This window comes from Hyperolius riggenbachi, chromosome 6 (assembly GCF_040937935.1).
Source record: "Hyperolius riggenbachi isolate aHypRig1 chromosome 6, aHypRig1.pri, whole genome shotgun sequence".
Lineage (NCBI taxonomy): Eukaryota > Metazoa > Chordata > Amphibia > Anura > Hyperoliidae > Hyperolius > Hyperolius riggenbachi.
In genome coordinates, this window is record NC_090651.1 from 98,422,215 (window position 1) to 98,440,760 (window position 18,546).

Sequence of the window (18,546 nt, forward strand, 5' to 3'; positions counted from 1 at the left end):
TTGATTCTCTGTTTAAAGACAAAAATGATTATAAAAATTGATGTAATTGTTTTCTCACTGGGCTCATTTCTCTGTTATGGTCTTTTGTTGGTGGGGATGGACCATGTAGCCGGCTCTACATGGAGACCACTGATTAGCTGTACTTACATTTTTCAGGAGGAACCAGACCTGATTTTCGACCTGGAACTGGAGGAGCGTGAGGACGCAGGACCAGAGGAGGAATTTGACTTGATCTCACCACCAAAGGGAGAAGAGTAAGTGATAATGTTTCCCCTTCAAAGTCCTAACAACTATACCTTGCTACCTACCTATACTGAGGGTGAACATTTTCAGGTGTTGTGTGATCATTCCAAATGGGAGCGGGGTATCCTCAGGAAGCAAAAAGTCTAGAATCGGCCCTGACACTAACATTATGTTTCTCTTCATTTTTGTATTATAGGGAATATCCAGTTCTTATCCAGGAGCCGTTACGTTGGACCATCCGGAGGGTGTGGCAGGACCATCCAGAACTCCTGGACATGCCGAGACGACCCACACATGTGTAACTATAACATTTGTATTGGATAAGAACATAACGTGTCTTTTGTTTGTAGGTGAATATCCAATAAGACGATTTGGCTGCCACAAACACTGTGACTGATAAAGCCAAGATGCCTGTAGAGGAGATAACACTCACTGACCCAACACAGATGGAGAAACCTATAGTCATTAAGGGAAAAGACACCACAGGACCCCTTCTATCCTCAGGAGCTTCATGTGATCGCAGTAGCTAGGCGGGTCATCTGCACATTTGAATGCAAATTTAAGCAGCTTATAAAAAGACCAATATAATAGGCCCGGATTTACCTCACAGGAGCGTATAGACACAGATATCCTGGCACCTTATACTTCACCCTCCATGAACCTCCAAACCCCCTCCAAGCCGCACTGCAAGTGTACTGGCTGTCCCAGTTGTCACTTCACCCTTATCTCCCTTGCCCATCATAGGTAGCTACAGGTGCCCCTTTGTATTAGGTAGCCAGAGGTACCCTCAGTATGAAGTAGCTAGAGGTGCCCCCAAGTATTAGGTAACTAGAGGAACTTCAGTATTAGGTAGCTAGTGGTGCCCCTGACTGAATGGCGATCTCATCAGTGGAATTCCGAGAGTAGGGTGAGTGACCTCTCATTTACACTCTCCTCAGGACTCTGCATAGGTAAGGTGGGAGGGAGGCACTTGGGGAGGGAGCCACCTTTCCATCATCAGGTGCCTGTAGGCACGAGCCTACAGTGCCTTATGGGAAATCCAGCCCTGCAATATAATGAAGTTGAGGTGAAGGATTTCATTGATCAATTTTCAAGTTGGGTAGATTTGCATTAATATTTCCATATTTTCTGACCCGTACACACAATGAATGTACAACAATATAGATAAGTCTAATCCAGATGAAGCTGCATGCATGACTGAGTTGGTGTTATCTGTTATTTGAGGGGGTTTTTTTGTCGTTGATTCCCATGTATTGCTTGACCAGCTTGGAATACGATATATGTATATCTCAGACTGCTAGTTACTAACTGTCACAACAATTCTGCTTCAGCTACATTATGTTTATTCCTGCAGAGCTGCATCTACAGATATTTTGAAGATGGAAGTATGTTTATGGCATGTTTATGTTCCATCTGGATGCTATTGTGCCGATTTGTCTATCACATAAATTACTTACAATAAAGAGTAATAAAAACAAAAAACAAAACATTTCCATATTTCTTTATCAACTATTATTAAGAATTATTTGCCTATCACTGACCATTCCTAGACATTTGCCGTATCTTTTCATACATTGTAGACTCTGTAATGACTTTCTGTGTTATTTTCTGTTTCAGAATGCCTGAGACATCCATCCAGGACCTGCTGGACAAGAAGGGGGTGTGGATTCCCCCGGACATATCCCTCCAGGAGTTTCTGGACATGCAGAGTGTGTGGTTTCCATCCCAACCACCAGTGAAACAGGAAAAGCAACGCAAAGGTAAGAGTCCCCGAACACTAGCGCTCTTTATAGAACCTCTACCACATTTGTGGATGAGGAAGTGCAATTGCCCACTACATATCATCTCATTGGGAAGTTATAAATAATTAAATAATTAGGAAAAAGCAAAAAGCCCAGTCATATCCGATCTGTATCCAAGTAAAGCAACCACCATAATTAAACGGTATCCAAAAGTGCTCAGTGCAAAATGGAACTGGCCCCTTCATTCCTATATACTGGAAGTCAGGAGAAATCTTCCCAATAGGATCACACATTTCAATAAAAACTTTCAGTAGTTTTAAAAATTACAAATGATTATGCAGATTAGGCAGTCATATAAACGTCACTCAGTATTTAGCTGTTTGCCTGGAGAATAGTGTCTTTTAACCCTTTCCAGTTTCTTTTTAAACATAACTAAAATTATGCTGGATTTGCTTTGACAACGCATGTGTTCTCAGTAATATAGACCTTTGTCTAATGCAGTCTCTCTTGTGTGTTGTTTTGTTAGCAGACTCTGATGACAGCAGATGCCGCCGATCCTGGGCCTCACGCTGCCGATCCTGGGCCTCCCGCATCAGGAGCCTCTTCAGCTGCTGCGGCTGCAGCAGGGTAAGTGTTCAGTAATAAAGAGTTGTGTGGCCGCTGCGAGGGCCAGAGACACCCTGGGAGCGAAGCAGGCAATTTAGGCATAGGTAGGGGGTGGGGGGTTAGTGTTAGGTATAGGGAAGGGAGTGGGGGGGAGGTTAGTGGTAGGTGTAGGTAGGAGGGTGGGTAGCTTTAGTTTTAGGCAGGAGTGGGGAGGGTTAGTGTTAGGCACAGGTAGGGGGTTGGGGTTAGTGTTAGGTATAGGTAGGAGAGAGGGGGGATGCTAGTGTTAGGTGTAGGAAGGAGGGAGGGCAGGGTTAGTGTTAGGAATAGGCAGGGGTGGGGAGGGTTAGTGTTAGGCATAGGTAGGGGGTTGGGGCTAGTGTTAGGTATAGGTAGTAGAGTGGGGGGGGGGGGATGCTAGTGTTAGGTGTAGGAAGGAGGGAGGGCAGGGTTAGTGTTAGGCATAGGGAGGGGCTGGGGGTTAGTGTTAGGTCTAGGTAGGGGGTGGGGGGCTAATTGTAGGTGGAGGGGTGAGGGGTCAGTGTTAGGCCTAGGAAAAGGGTAGGATTTTAGTAACTCCTGTTAGCGCTCTCGCAGCTTTAATTCCAACGGGCCCACATAAATCACCGGCTATGGACTTCCCTACCAATTATGACACTGAATGGATCTTCCAATGGAGGTGATGTGACCGATGCATGTAGGGGCGCTTCCTGGATTAGGGCAGATGGCGAAACATCCGCTCATACAGAATGCATCTGGGTTTCCCTCCTTGGATTTGCCATTCACTACCGGACATGACATTTAAAACCGTGTGGTCACGAGTGGTTTTCTAGCCCTGTGGCAGACATATTGTGGGGCTCAGACCCCCCATGCATAGATCAGACTAGAATGTTCTGATCAGACTTCATGAAGTCATTGAGGTATTTTGCTCCTGCGGCTGCAGCTGCAAATGTTGCTTCCTTCACCTGAAGGAGCAACGCCCCGTGTGACGGTATGAGTGCTTCCTCCAATGAAGATGGCGCTCCAGCCACTCATACACAGTCCACGGCAATGACTTCATCACCGGACTTTCCTTATTTCCCGCAAAGTCACGGCTGGCCCTCCGGCCCGTGGCAGACACATTGTGCAGCTTGTACCCGTCGGGTGCACTGCTCATATCTTTACTGTAACCTAAGACCACCGTGGAAGACAGAAGAGATGAGAGAAGAATCTCCAGAACAACACCAGCACACCATCTTCCACCACCAGAAAGAAGAAAGAGAAGAATCCCAGCAGAGCCCAGCAGACTATCTTCCACCACCAGAAAGAAGAAAGAGAAGAATCCCAGCAGACCATCTTCCACCACCAGAAAGAAGAAAGAGAACAATCCCAGCAGAGACCAGCAGACCACCTTCCACCACCAGAAAGAAGAAAGAGAAGAATCCCAGCAGAGCCCAGCAGACCATCTTCCACCACCAGAAAGAGGAAAGAGAAGTATCCCAGCAAAGCAACACCAGCAGACCATCTTGCACCACCAGAAAGAGGAAAGAGAAGAATCCCAGCAAAGCAACACCAGTACACCATCTTCCACCACCAGAAAGAAGAAAGAGAAGAATCCCAGCAGAGCCCAGCAGACCATCTTCCACCACCAGAAAGAGGAAAGAGAAGAATCCCAGCAAAGGAACACCAGCACACCATCTTGCACCACCAGAAAGAGAAGAATCCCAGCAGAGCCCAGCAGACCATATTCCACCACCGGAAAGAGGAAAGAAGAGTCCCAGCAGAGCAACACCGGCAGATCATCTTCCACCACCAGAAAGATGAACATCTACAAGACTGCAAGACCATCTACATCCTTCACAGCACCTGAAATCTTAAATGAACAACAGAGTACCCTCTATATGAGGGGACTATTAATAAAACTTAACTTTTAATAATGATTTATAAAATTCACTAATCAACTGCTTTCATAACAAATACATACTCTGTGTAAATAACGGAGCTAGGTGTACATTATAAGTACAACAATGTGATCACAATCACACCCCTTCAGCTCAGTGATCTCATAAAGTATATTACACAATATACCCCCCCCCCCTCTCCCCCCAAAAATAAACCCAAAATGTTTCACTTCTAAAATGAAGCTTTTTCAAGGGAAAACATGATGTGCTATAAGTGCAATAGTGTTAGGGTGTAAAATACAAGGTAATAGTAAAATAACAAAGCGCTAGTGAGCGTGTCCACTCATGATAGCAGTTTTTGACGGCTATCACGAGTGAGTGGACACGCTCACTAGCTCTTTGTTATTTTACTATTACCTTGTATTTTACACCCTAGCACTATTGCACTTATAGCACATCATGTTTTCCCTTGAAAAAGCTTCATTTTAGAAGTGAAACATTTTGGGTTTATTTTTGGTGGGGGTTATTGTGTAATATACTTTATGAGATCACTGAGCTGAAGGGGTGTGATTGTGATCACATTGTTGTACTTATAATGTACCCCTAGCTCCGTTATTTACACAGAGTATGTATTTGTTATGAAAGCAGTTAGTTAGTGAATTTTATAAATCATTATTAAAAGTTAAGTTATATTAATAGTCCCCTCATATAGAGGGTACTCTGTTGTTCAAGACCATCTACATGCCTGGAGAGTGGGGCAGTGCATCAGCCATGGGCCTCCAGAGGTTTCCTCCACCGGGGGTTTTTCCTCTCCTGCGTGCTGGTGTCACATTGGTGGCTCCTCTCCAACACAGGACCACCACCAACTCTGTAATCTTTATTTTCCATCTTCAATAAAGCTCAAATCCCCTCTATTTCACTGCATCTTTTTTACTTAAGCTTTAGATTATTTCTTCAATGTGTGTTGTGATGTTCCATAAGCTGAATACTCACCTGAAGATGGATCGGGGAACCTCACAGAGTTGCCTCCCAATTAACGAGATTCACAGATCCATCTTCCTACCCGCGGGAACACTCGACGGGTGTGAACAAGAGGTTAAATAATCGTGGTACTTTGTACGGGAGTCATCAGGGATTTGTAACATCTGCACTGTCGCCAAACATCGTTCGTGTAAACGCCCCACTTTAGGTTTACTGTAGGAGACTATGGCCTCAATTCACTAAACTTATCTCCTGTCTTTAATAACTCTTCTAGAGTTGTTACCATGGTGATAAGGCATGTAGTATTCAGGAAACATTTTACTTCAGGCAAGCCTAAAGTTAACTCTTCTGTCTTTAAATTAACTCTCCAATCCTTAAAATAACTCCAGAGTTAAAGACAGGCTGTTAATTAGCTGCATGTGAAAATAACTACAGAGGAGGTAAATTAACTACAGGAGAGGTAACTTAAGGAATGAAGAGGTAAGATAACTCTCTCACGTGTGGAGGTAAGTTTTTTCTTGCCTTATTATCTCTAGCATGATCTTAGTGAATTGAGGCCTATTTCAGTTATTTTTCAGGTTGTAGAACAATTTGGCATAGTATCATTTGGTGTATTTTGTTCACTGATAGGCAAAACAATAGTGGTATCTGGGTACATTTTTTATTTTAAAGGGATACTGTAGGGGGGTCGGGGGAAAATGAGTTGAACTTACCCGGGGCTTCTAATGGTCCCCCGCAGACATCCTGTGCTGGCGCAGCCACTCACCGATGCTCCGGCCCTGCCTCCGGTTCACTTCTGGAATTTCAGACTTTAAAGTCTGAAAACCACTGCGCCTGCGTTGCTGTGTCCTTACTCCCGCTGATGTCATCAGGAGTGTACTGCACAGACACAGACCATACTGGGCCTGCGCTGTGCGCTCTTGATGACATCAGTGGGTTTGAGGACACGGCAATGCAGGCGTAGTGGTTTTCTGACTTTAAAGTCTGAAATTCCAGAAGTGAACAGGAGGCGGGGCCGGAGCATTGGGGAGTGGCTGCGCGGGCACAGGATGTCTGCGGGGGTCCGTTAGAAGCCCTGGGTAGCTTCAGCTCACTTTCCCCCGACCCCCTACAGTATCCCTTTAATTAAAAAGGTCATATGATGGTCTATTTATCTTGCTAACATAACGTGGATCATTCTGAAAACACTTTAATAAAAGCAAAAATTGTAAACTTTTTTTCATTATCAAAGTTTATTGAAAAGCAAGATATAAAAACTTACAAACAAGTACCTCAAACTGATAGCAGAACATAACATTCAAATGAACATTATAACAAAACAGTATGCAGCTCAGAAACAGTTGGCAATATAGCAGGATATTTTCAATGGAAGACGTATCACAATCTAGAAGCCAATATCAATGTCGATATTTGTTGACAAAGTCTATATTTGGAACTTCAACAGTAACTTTGATATAGTGTATAATACCATCTCCAATTATAGAACAAGCTTCTCTGTTCTCAACAAAAGAAGTAAAAGAAAAAAAGAAAAGGCAAAGAGAGGAGAGGAAAAAGGAGAGAAGGGTAGACAAAAAAAAAAGTAAGGAGTGGGAGGGAAAGAGTTAACGCGACCTTCAGGTGGGGTTCATTATTGGTTATTGTTATATAGTTATATTATAGTCAAAAATTGTAAAGGTAATTGAGGAAAAGAGGTAACGAATCCAGTAGTCTGCTTTGCTATACTCCAGGATGTGGTATTTATATTTAAAGCGGAACTGAAAACTCAGTGAAAAATATGAGTTTTACTTACCTGGGGCTTCTGCCAGCCCCCTGCAGCCGACCAATGCCTTCACAGTTCTGGACCGATCCTCCGTTCCCCCGCCGTGGCTCACTTTTTTTTTTCCTGTGATGGAGGTCGACTGCCATAGCGCCCTGGACACGTGTATCCTAGTATGCGTTCCTGTAGCCAGGAGTGCCCGGCACAGGCGCAGAATGAGAAAATCTCTACTGCGCTTCCGCAGTACGTGTCTGGCTGTAGGAGCGTGAACGAGGAGGCGAACGGCCAGTGCACTCGAACTGCGTAAAGTTAAAGTGAGCTGCGGCGTGGGACCAGAGCATCGGTGAGTGGCTGCGTGGGAACAGGTCGGCTGCAGGGAGCTGCGAGAAGCCCCAGGTAGGTGAAACTCTTATTTTTTTACAGAGTTTTCAGTTTCGCTTTAATGTAAGGAAGTTTTCTCCACCATTACACCAGTCGGCCCTCAGCAGATTACAGTATAGCTGCATGTGGAATGCTAGTAGGATGAATATCCAGGGTTTTTGCTGAACAAGAATTGCTTAAATACTGTAGCTCAAAAAAGTCCTCTATCATATGGTATTATCATTTACAAAACTTTTTTTTTCTACCTCTATCATATGGGAAGTTTTAAAAACCGATAGCTGGAAAGAGGCTGAAACGCAAAGGTAATTAGCAATAAATTATAAAAACAAACAGCAACAATCAACAATTACATCTAAATCTAACAAAACTGGACTCCCAACTATATTCTATAGAAGGTAACTGCTTTGTAGCTGTGTGCTAGAAAAAAGCACAGGGCATGACAGGAATGAGTGAAAATGACCTGAATTATGAAAACCATTAAAGGACCACTATTGTGAAATAATGTAATGCTAGGTACACACTATGAGATTTTCTGGCAGATTTACTGTCAGATCGATTATTTCCAACATGTCCGATAAGATTTCTGATTATTTTCAGATCGATTTCCGACCGATTTCTGTTCACATCAATAGGAAATCGATCGGAAAGTGCTCGGAAATCGATCAGAAATCAGATTGGACATGTTGGAAATAATTGATCTGACACTAAGGGCTTGATTCACAAAGTGGTGATAACCAAGTTATCACGCCTAAAAGACTTTAGGCGCGATAACCTTTGCACTAGCTGAGTTATCGCCGCTTTGTGCTGCTGATCGCACACAAAGTCCCGCACGCAATTGCGCGCGCATCGCCCATAGGGTTTAATGGGCGCTGCGCGACGTTCGAACGAGTTTCTTTTTATCACACCTAAAGTTAATTTAGGCGTGATAAAGGGCTTTTCACCAGCGTGCAAACACTTTGCAGCGCTTTGTGAATCAAGCCCTAAATCTGACAGAAAATCTCATAGTGTGTACCTAGCATAACATTTTAAATATATGCAAACTCATACAAATAAGAAGTACATTTCTTACAGAGTAAAATGAGCCATGAACTAGTTTTCTCCTATGTTGCTGTCACTTACAGTAGGTAGTAGAAATCTGACGGAACCAACAGATTTTGGGCTAGCCCATCTCTTCATGGGGGATTCTCAGCATGGTCTTTATTCTTTATAAAGATACTCCATGAAAAGGATTTCTACAAAGATGCTAGCCAGCCTACCTTTTGGCTTAACACATTTTAGCAGTTGAACGGAGCAAAGACCATTCGCTAAGTGCTTTTGAAAATAAAAAAAAAAATACCCTGAGAACCTCTCATGAGAAGATGGGCTACTCCAAAATCGGTTCTGTGAAATTTCTACTACCTACTGTAAGTGACAGCAACATAGGAGAAAAGTAATTTATGGCTCATTTTACCCTGGAAGAAATGTTCTTATTTAAATGTGTTTACATGGATTTAAAATTTTACGATTTTCACGATAGTGTTCTTTTAAGGCACCTTTTACACAGACACTTTTTTTGCATTCTGTTACCCTTTCCGCATGCAAGGTAACGCAACAGCAAAGAAAGTGTATGCATTGCACCGGAAGCTTACAAAGCACCGCCGACCCACTACAAAGTCAGCAGCGCTTTACCATGCAACTTCTGCGGCAACCGCGGAATGCATAGAAGTAAGTGGGCAATGGCAAAATTTTCAATTTGTTGTGTGAAACAGCGCAAATATGATGGGGAAGCCAGGGATCCCAGTGATGTACTTCCTGTCCAGGAGGGAGTATGTCACTGGGTGAGGGGCGGCGAAGACCAGTAAGGGGCATGCAGTGGGGGGCGTGCAAGCGGTGTGTGTGTGTGTTTTGGGGGGGGGGGGGGGGGAGGGTGTTTTGCATATGACCCTGTCTGCGCAATATGTGGCAGGGTCATTGATTTTTTGGTGTTGCGGTGCGATGCAAGAGGGCACCTCAAATGTAAAACCGGCCTCACTGTGTAACAAGTACAATGTGTTCCTATTGGATGTCTGTCACCAGCAAAGCTGCCAGTACACTGAAAAAAGCAAGTGTTTTAGTTATATTAAATGTTAGCAGTCTTAACCACTTGAGGACTGCAGTGTTAAACCCCCCTACCGACCACTGGGCTGTGCAGGCTTTTCACTGGGCTGTGCAGGCTTTCAGCCTCCTGCACAGCCCAGCTATGGAGCCCAGCGATCGGACTCACCTCCTTTCTTTGTCCCTAAGGGGACATGCTGCCTGAGGTGTCCTATCGCTGTGGCAGTAGTTTTTTTTTTTTCAGCCTGTATCAGGCTGTTTCACCCTTCCTCCCCTCCTTTCACTGCATTTGAACAGGACGGCAATCCGTCCTGTTCCGCCTCTCATAGGCATCAGCCTCTGATTGGCCGGGGATCGCCGATCTTGTACAGCACTGTTGGAGACCAAAGGGGATTTCTTTCCCCTTTCGTTTACAAACAGCCTGCTAGCTGCGATCGACGGCTAGCAGGCTAATCACAGAGCTCCGCTCCGTGAACGGGCAGGTAACGATCGCGTATGCGCGCTGCCGTTCCTTGGGAAAGGCCTTGACACCAATTGGGGTTAGGCGGTCCTGGGGCTGCCACCGCGTTCACGCCCATTGGCGTGACACGGTCGTTAGGTAGTTAATGACTGGTCAGATCATATCTACAACATATACACTGCTGTAAAAACACAGGGCTCTCAGACCTTTAAAAGACACCTGAACTGAGAGGTGTATGGAGGCAGCCATGTTTATTTACTTTTAATATCGATTTAGGATAGGTTTCAAGGTTCTGTTCCTTGCCTATAAATCTGTGCACAAAACCTGCCCTACCTCCATCTTGGACCTTATTAACAGGTATACACCAGGCTTCCCCCTCCAACGACCTTTGCCTAACTGCCCCACGCATTTCCATTTCCATGTGCGCCAGCAGGATTTCTCAAGAGCCACCACCACCTTTTGCCGCTCATTAGACTCTCCCCCTTCTTCAACACATTCAAGCAAGCCCTCAAAACCCACCTCTTCAAGATTTCCTACCCACCTTCTACCACACAGCCTGGTGTCAAGAAGGGCAGCAAAGAAGCCACTTCATCAGGGACAGATTGATCTTCTGCAGAAAGTATGGTTAATGGACTGCTGAGGACTGGGGCAAAGTCATATTCTCTGATGAAGTCCCTTTCCGATTGTTTGGGGCATCTGGAAAAAGGCTTGTCAGGAGAAGAAAAGGTGAGCGCTACCATCAGTCCTGTGTTATGCCAACAGTAAAGCATCCTGAGACCATTCATGGGTGGGGTTGCTTCTCGTCCAAGGGAGTGGGCTCACAAACAATTTTGCCAAAAAACACAGCCATGAATAAAGAATGGTACCAAAACACCCTCCAACAGCAACTTCTTCCAACAACAATTTGGTGAAGAACAATGCATTTTCCAGCACGATGGAGCACCGTGTCATAAGGCAAAAGTGATAACTAAGGCCTCCTTTCCACAGACCGCTGATAGGCAGTGAAATGCCTCTCAAACTCTCACAACTGCTTACTGCTGCCTAGTAACTGCTTGTTGCTGCATGATAACTGCTTGTTGCTGCATAACTGCTTACTACTGCCTGGTAACTGCTTGCTGAGCACACAGCTCAACAGTTTGTGGAAAGGAGGCCTAAGTAACTCGGGGACCAAAACGTTGAAATTTTGGGTCTATGGTCTGGAAACTCCCCAGATCTTAATCCCATTGAGAACTTGTGGTCATTCCTCAAGAGACGGGTGAACAAACAAAAACCAACTAATTCTGAGAAACTCAAAGAAGTGATTATGAAATAATGGGTTGCTATCAGTCAGGATTTGGCCCAGAAGTTGATTGAGAGTATGCCCAGTTGAATTGCAGAGTTCCTGAAAAAGGGGATACACTGCAAATACTGACTCTTTGCATAAATCTCGTAATTGTCAATAAAAGCCTTTGAAACGTATGAAGTGCTTATAATTATATTTCAGTACATCACATAAACAACTGAAAAAGAGATCTAAAAGCAGTTTAGGAGCAAACTTTGTGAAAACTAATATTTTTGACAGTCTCAAAACTTTTGGCCAGGACTGTAAATATATTGAGGAAGAAATACTACTTCAAGATTTTTTTTGCTTCAATAGATTTTTATTGAGTTTTTCAAACAATAAAGTAAAATACAGGTGTGTGTGTGTATATATATATATATATATATATATATATATATATATATATATATATATCCTAGTGGCTGAGAGGTGTGCAGAATCAAGACAAACATAGATCATACAAATGAACACAGATCATAATGAACCCCAGTAAGAAGTCACATTAATAAACCACATTAAAGACTAATGCAGAGGGCAGAGAACACTCAGATATAAGTTATCCTGTTAGGGTTAGAGACAGTACTCAAATTTAAGTAGACAAATGAGGCCTAATTGGCCATAGCTATAATGAGAGGGGGAGGGATGGGAAAGGAGGGGGGTTTTGGTGGAGGAGGAGAATTATTCCTTGAGTATAGTCGTGTCGGGGTAAAATAAGGGCCAGTTCTGAACCTGTGGGAGGAAAGCAAATACGTTTCCCTCTCTTGCCTGGAAACACCTCTCTGCATGGAGATGGAAATTCACTTTAGAGAGGATATTCTTGATTGAGGGAGAATCAGCTGAAAGCCCAATTGGCTGTTAAAGCTAGTCTTGTGGCTATGAGGATATTATAAGTTTGTCTTGTTTAGGTAGAAGATGACCATCTATATGGAGGACTGCTAGTCCAGGCAGTAGAGGGCCAGCAGAACGGTTAATGAGTCCTTCAATTTGCTTCCATAAAAGACTGATTCGAGGACAGAACCACAATATATGAGGAAGTGTACCTAAATACATCAAGATTTTTAACAATGACTCTGTATTTATCTGAAAAACCAAGCAGCTTCTGTAGATCAAAAAGAGGCAGACTAGAAGGAGAGACTGCTAAGCCATTGTCCTCTTCCCCACCATTTCCATGTACCCCTTTTCCCCTTGCTTTGGCAATGCCTGTATGAATCTTGGTCATGCCAATAAAGCCATCTTTGATTTAAGTAGCAGGAAAGGGGGGGGGGGGGGATTAGGAAAGCGAGGAAGAAGGCAGCTTCGGATCCAACTTGCTGATACCCAGGAATCAACCACTCCAATGATGTTAAAGGGTGGAGGGAGTTATGCATCCATGTCTGAGGTCTCAGCCAAGCATATTAACAATTATTACAGTTAAGTCTGCATGACTCAGCCAGGACGGCCATACCGTCGTATAACATTTTTTGGGGCAATTTTGACTTAAATATGTAATTTTGTATAGTAGGTTGCAGAGGGACAACTATTCCCCTTCCAGACTCAAAGTATATCTTTATGAGCATACAAAGCAAATTAATCAGATACTGAGAGTGTTTGCAGGAATGAGCACCGTCCAATAAGCCCAGTAGTGCCACTCTGGGATTGCAGGGACATGTATTATTTATTGTATGAAAGATCTTTATACAGGACTAAAACATGTGGAGGAAGGTGCCAGCTACAGAGCCACACTTAAAAAGAACCCGAGGTGGAATATTAAAATCCTAATAGGACCCAGAGGCATGTCATGTGCACAATGACATGTCTCTGTGTCATTCTATCGCCCTGCCAACCCCCCCCCCCCCCCCCCCCCCGCGTACTGCTGTTCCCCCTAAAAAGATCACCAGGCTAGCGACAATCTGCTTGTCGCTAGCCTGCTTTGTTTATGTGAGGCTTGTTAGCCTCCTCTCCGTCGCCTCGATACCAGGCTCCCCCCGCCGCTCTCCACCTCTGCTAGTTTCCTCCAATAGGAAGCCAATCCATGACCCAGGAAGTACTCCTGAGTCGCGGCTTAACTTCTTATTGGAGGAAGCTAATAGAGGCGGGTGGAGCCTGTTATGGAAGCAGCGGCGAGGAGAGGTTGATTGACAAGCATCACAAAGCAGGCTAGCGACAAGCAGATTGTCGGTAGCCTGGTGATCTTTTCAGGGGGGACAGCAGTGCGCAGGGGGGGGGGGGGGGGGGTTGGGGGCTGGCAGGGGCGATAGAATGACACAGAGACATGTCATTGTGCACATGACATGCCTCTGGGTCCTATTAGCATTTCAATATTCCACCTCGGGTTCTCTTTAAAGGGAATCTGAAGTGAAAATGAACCTATGAGATAATGAATTGTATATGTGGTACAGCTAAGAAATAGTACATTACTAGCACAGAAATCAGTCTCATATTTCCAGTACAGGAAGAGTTAAGAAACTTCACTTGTTATCTATGCAAAAGAGTTTCTCTGAGCTCTTATACTTCAATATAGAAGATAAGATGTTTACTGCAGGGAGGTTTAAAGGGACATTAGCCCTGCACTGTTTCATAGTTGATATTTCATAGAGTGAGGTTTGTAAATTGCAAACATGATAGAATGATGCAATGCTATAAAAAAGATATATAACTGAAAATAGAAACATGGGATTCTTTTCTTTGCTAGTAATGTTCTATTAAAAAACCATACTACGCACACAATTCATTATATTATAACATTTTTTTTGCTTCAGTGTCACTTTAATAATATGTGCCCCTGGGGATACTTACCTTGGGCGGGGAAAGCCTCTGGATCCTAATGAGGCTTCCCCCTTCCTCCTGTGCAGCATGTATCCAGCACCGGGATTCTCAGATGGCAGCAGACAGCAATATTTACCTTTCCGATCCAGTGCAGGCGCAGTACCATCTTCCACCTTAGCTTCGGCGGTAATAGCCAAACCAGATTGGGCAAATAGTCATGCCCAATCGCATCTGCTCTACTGCACAGGCACAGGAGAGTAGATCCAATTGGCTATTTCCGCCTGAGCCTGAAGGAAAACTGCTACTGTGGGGGGCTCACACAGGATTGTGATCCTGAAGCCCAGATAAATCTTCGGCTGTAATGGAGCGACGGAGAAGGACGGGCGAAGCCTAATTAGGATCCAGAGTCTTTCCCCCTCCCGAGGCAAGTACACCATGGGGACACTTTTTCTTACAGATTCTCTTTAAAGCCAGAACTGCTTTAAAACACAATATCATTTCTGAGAAAAAAGATTGCTACTATGTCCAAAAAAAGTTATATTCAACAACTAATATAATATCAAATCATTTTATTAATTTTTAAATTCAAAACTCAGACAAAAATCAACATGACAAGGATCAAAAATATTCTCTGAAAACTAGAAATTTTATATTACAAGTTTCTAAAAAAAAAAAAAATTCTCAGTAAATTGTATTCAGTAATCTAAACAGCTCAAAAATTTCATAAAACAAGCAAAACAAATAATATACTATTTACATAGTGGAGTTTGATTTACTAAAATATGAAAGGTTGCAAATCTGAACACTATTTTCTTTTTTTGCATGCTGTTAGATGACAAATATTTGCAGCCCTCACTTGGGTTGTACTGGAACATGGTGAAGATTGCTAGCCGGTTAATGAATTTGAGTTTGTGGTAATGCAGATGCATAATTGTACCCACAGCAAGAATTGTTCTATAACTTCAGGGCAGCCAGCAATTATTAAGGAAACGTTCTGAATGCAAAAGTGTGTACATTGAAATACAACACAAACTCCAATTCACTAACCTTTAAAAAATCTTTTACCATCTTGGAGCAAAATATCTAGGCCACATTTCCTGGCTCACACGTTCTAAAGCCTTAGTAAATTAACCCCACTGAGGCTGATGTATCAAGACAGGTGCCAAAAAACTGGAGCACTTGCCAAGATAACCAATCAGAACCCTTGTTTCATATAAAAGCTAAAAACTGGCCGATTGTTGCCATTTTTGCACCAGTTATCTTTATAGAAGTCTTGACACATCAGTCCCACTACTCAGTGCTTTAAGATTGGTAAAGTGTGTATTAAAATAACATGTCCTATTTTTGTATGCGGTACAGTTTTCTGGACAGGTGGAGCTATAGACAAAACAAATTAAAGGGAGAAAATAGACAGACATTCCATTTTTTCCACTGCAGTGCTATCCTCATGAAAGCTTTTGTTCTGTGACCCAAAGTCTTCGCTACCCATGGACCATTCATGGACGAGTTCTGAGGAAGCCAGTGAGCCATTCTCTTGCTTAGCACTGCATTGATCAGAGAGGGCAGGAATGGGACCATGCAAAAGAGATTGTTTTCTTCAGAGTGGTTTCTGCAGTATCCATAGGCAGAGTTTCTCTGGCTCACAAATGACTAGCATCAGTGAGGAGAGGTCTGGTAAGGGAGGAAAAAGTATAATGCCTTCTATATACAGTATACACTAAGCTTACGACCAAAGTTCCACTTTATTGTGGTGCAATCAAATCCTGTAGTAACCAGATTCTGATCCATGCCAGATCTAGACAATTATGTGATTTCGTGGCTTGCAGAGGCTCTCCTGGGATGGAGAATCCAAAAGACTTTTCAGATATAGCAGTGTTCGCCCCAGAATTTTCTTCCCAGGGTGGATGCAAGGCCAGTGGCTTCTCTGTGCAACTCTGCTTACCGCATAGGAGGTGAACCAATGCCACCCGGGTGCCCACCAAAATAAGCCAGGTGGAGCACAAGTTTGCTACCTTCACCAACAATTTATCAGAGCTCAGCAAGGTTTGCTGGACTATTAGGAAACAAAAAGAAATCCTTAGAGCATGTATGTAAGTATGTAATTACAGCCACTAATCTATGGTCCAATATTACTAAGGGTAGAGGAACAAAGTTTTGCCTCCTAATGGACAATATTTAATAAATTCCGACCTGGTTTGTAGGAACACTTATGTTCTCCAATTTTCACAAGCACTGAAAAACCTCAAGACATCAAATCCCTTGTGCTTCAAGTTTACTTATAATACGTCCTTTTTACCTTGCACAATTTTGAGGGCTTCTTGCTTGTAAAAGTAAAACAGTTTAACAACAAAAGACATTGTTGAAGTTTAGATCACACTACTTGGAAGTATGAATAATTTGCACCCCAGAAATATTACTTCCGCTGTATATTGACTAACTTAAAAATGAGTAAGGCCCCGTCCACACTGCACGCGTTTCCAGCCGCGTTTTGGAAACGCGTGCAGGTGGCCGACACGCAGGACATCAGACATTGCATAGAGTGCAATGTCTGATGTTCACACTGCATGCGTTCCGGACCTGTGTGGTCCGGGAGCGCATGCTGCACGCATTTTTTGTAAAAACGCGTGGCTGTCCCATTCACTTTTCAGTGATGGGATCAGCCACGCAACGCACACAAACGCGGATGGCGTGCGTTCGTACGTGTTGCGTTCTGCACGCATGGCCATCCGCGTTTGTGATGTGAACATAAGGCCATAAACACTAATTCACAGATACCGACTCACATCTTAACCCTATGAACAGGTGTACGTCTATGTGAAATGTGTTCTTGCTAAATTTTTTAAGATGGAATAAATATAAAGAAAAAGCTGTATTTCCTAAGTGAATATTCCAGTGTCCCAGTTTATAAGAATGTTGTCTCTATTCCTGTCCAGAGAGGTAGTGCAGCAACAATATATGTTATTTCCTGTGAAGTTTTTATTAACTCATGACCATCCGGTATCATATTAAAGCCACAAAGCTTTCTACACTACTCAAAATAAATAGAAAAAAATCTAGGAGTTGGGCCTTAAAACTTAAAGGGATACTGTAGGGGGGTCGGGGGAAAATGAGCTGAACTTACCCGGGGCTTCTAATGGTCCCCCGCAGACATCCTGTGTTGGCGCAGCCACTCACCGATGCTCCGGCCCCGCCTCCAGTTCACTTCTGGAATTTCTGACTTTAAAGTCAGAAAACCACTGCGCCTGCACGCCCGTGTCCTCGCTCCCGCTGATGTCACCAGGAGTGTACTGCGCAGACACAGACCATACTGGGCCTGCGCTGTGCGCTCTTGATGACATCAGCGGGATCGAGGACATGGCAACGCAGGCGCAGTGGTTTTCAGACTTTAAAGTCTGAAATTCCAGAAGTGAACCGGAGGCGGGGCCGGAGCATCGGTGAGTGGCTGCGCCAACACAGGATGTCTGCGGGGGACCGTTAGAAGCCCCGGGTAAGTTAAACTCATTTTCCCCTGACCCCCCTACAGTATCCCTTTAAAGGATAGCTTAGCGTTGTTAAAATGTAAAAACATTCTCCCCTGCTCCCCTCCATTATGTTCTAATGGCCCCCCGGAGCTACCTCCGGATTGGTAAACGGTGCTTGCGTCCTTGATCGTGCGTCCGTGGCTTGGAGCGCATGCGCAGAGCGCTCCTGGCTACGTGATCATGGATGCAAATCGCCTGCCAGCGCTTGCGCGCTACTGCTCACCGACCCAGAAGTGGCTTCAGGGGGGCCATCAGAACATAAAAGGGGGGACAGAGGAAAACGGGGGAACGGTGGGCATGAGGAGAGCTTCCTACACATGCCTGCTCCAACAGTTTTTAACTTTTGAACAGCACTAAGTTGTCCTTCACTAAGTTGTACTTTACCCTCAATAATCTGTTTTACAATCTGCAGTGGCTGAAATATTTTATTTTATTTTTATCTGTATTGCTGATGGGGAGAAGAGAACAGTTCCAGTGACAGGCGTTATTGAAACTGTAAGCAGGGATTATACTCTACAACAGATGCAGAAACTGAAATATGTGAGTGAAAAGGGTTAGTGTGTTGATTTTTTTTCGAAGAGTGTGTCTTTTCTGGCAAGATTCCCCTCACGTTTTGTTCTAGTGACACTCATAACTCAAAGCCGAGCTCTGGGTGTCACAGATACAAGAAGTGTGAAACAATGACAGCAACACAGCCTGATAGAGGGAGTAACTAGTAAGTAGCAGGAGTACATTAAACTGCTTAGGAACCCATCATCAAGGCATTGCAAAGAGAGCAGGTTACGGGCTAGGAAGAGGTTGTCACACCACAAAGTCTGTGGATTATTTATTATTACT

At 43.8% G+C, this 18,546-nt stretch overlaps 1 protein-coding gene across 3 annotated transcripts in view; it reads left to right on the plus strand.

The window, feature by feature from the left end:
* Positions 1-2,673, plus strand: part of LOC137522494 (uncharacterized) — a 29,163-nt gene extending 26,490 nt beyond the window's left edge. For 2 of the 3 annotated variants that reach the window (XM_068242563.1, XM_068242565.1), the window contains exons 4-7: positions 157-254; positions 440-541; positions 1,861-2,003; positions 2,512-2,673. In XM_068242563.1, the coding sequence (XP_068098664.1) occupies positions 157-254; positions 440-541; positions 1,861-2,003; positions 2,512-2,627 (459 nt within the window). In that variant the 3' untranslated portion in view covers positions 2,628-2,673. The remainder of the gene's footprint in view (positions 1-156; positions 255-439; positions 542-1,860; positions 2,004-2,511) is intronic. The other variant, XM_068242564.1, reaches the window with a different exon arrangement.
* The last annotated feature ends 15,873 nt before the right edge of the window (positions 2,674-18,546 follow it).